The 475-nt window shown below is 61.1% G+C and overlaps 1 protein-coding gene across 1 annotated transcript in view; it reads right to left on the reverse strand.

Moving 5' to 3' along the window:
• MAP3K12 (mitogen-activated protein kinase kinase kinase 12) overlaps positions 1-250 on the reverse strand; it is a 38,188-nt gene extending 37,938 nt beyond the window's left edge. Inside the window, exon 1 of the mRNA XM_014959293.1 lies at positions 151-250. Coding sequence (XP_014814779.1) covers positions 151-250 — 100 coding nt within the window. The remainder of the gene's footprint in view (positions 1-150) is intronic.
• Positions 251-475: the final 225 nt, after the last annotated feature.

Raw genomic sequence — 475 nt, forward strand, 5'->3', positions numbered from 1 at the left:
CATAGCATGTGCATGCTCATTCCGTGTCCATGTTCCATGCCCCATTCCGTGCCCGTGCCCCATGCTATGTCCATGCCCCATGCCCATGGTGTTCTCCATGCCCCATAGCATGTCCATGCTCATGCCATGTCCATGTTCCATGCCCCATACCATGCCCATACCCCATAGCATGTCCAAGCCCCATGGCCATGGCGTTCTCCATGCCCATGCCCCATGCCACGTCCACACCCATGATGTTCCTCATGACCATGGCTTGTCCACGGCGCGTCCACACCCCACGACCACGGCTCAGCCCTGCCCCACACCACGTCCATGGTTGTCCCCATGGTGTCCCCATGCCCACCCCTGCCCCACGGCCCCTCACTTGAAGGTGATGATGTTGGGGTGCTTGAGCTTGCGCAGGTGCTTGATGTCGGTCTCCTTGAGGTCCCGCACCTTCTTCACGGCCACCTCCTCCCCATGGAAGCGGCCCAGG

The sequence above is a fragment of the Calidris pugnax genome, unplaced genomic scaffold, assembly GCF_001431845.1.
Source record: "Calidris pugnax isolate Ruff unplaced genomic scaffold, ASM143184v1 scaffold324, whole genome shotgun sequence".
NCBI lineage: Eukaryota > Metazoa > Chordata > Aves > Charadriiformes > Scolopacidae > Calidris > Calidris pugnax.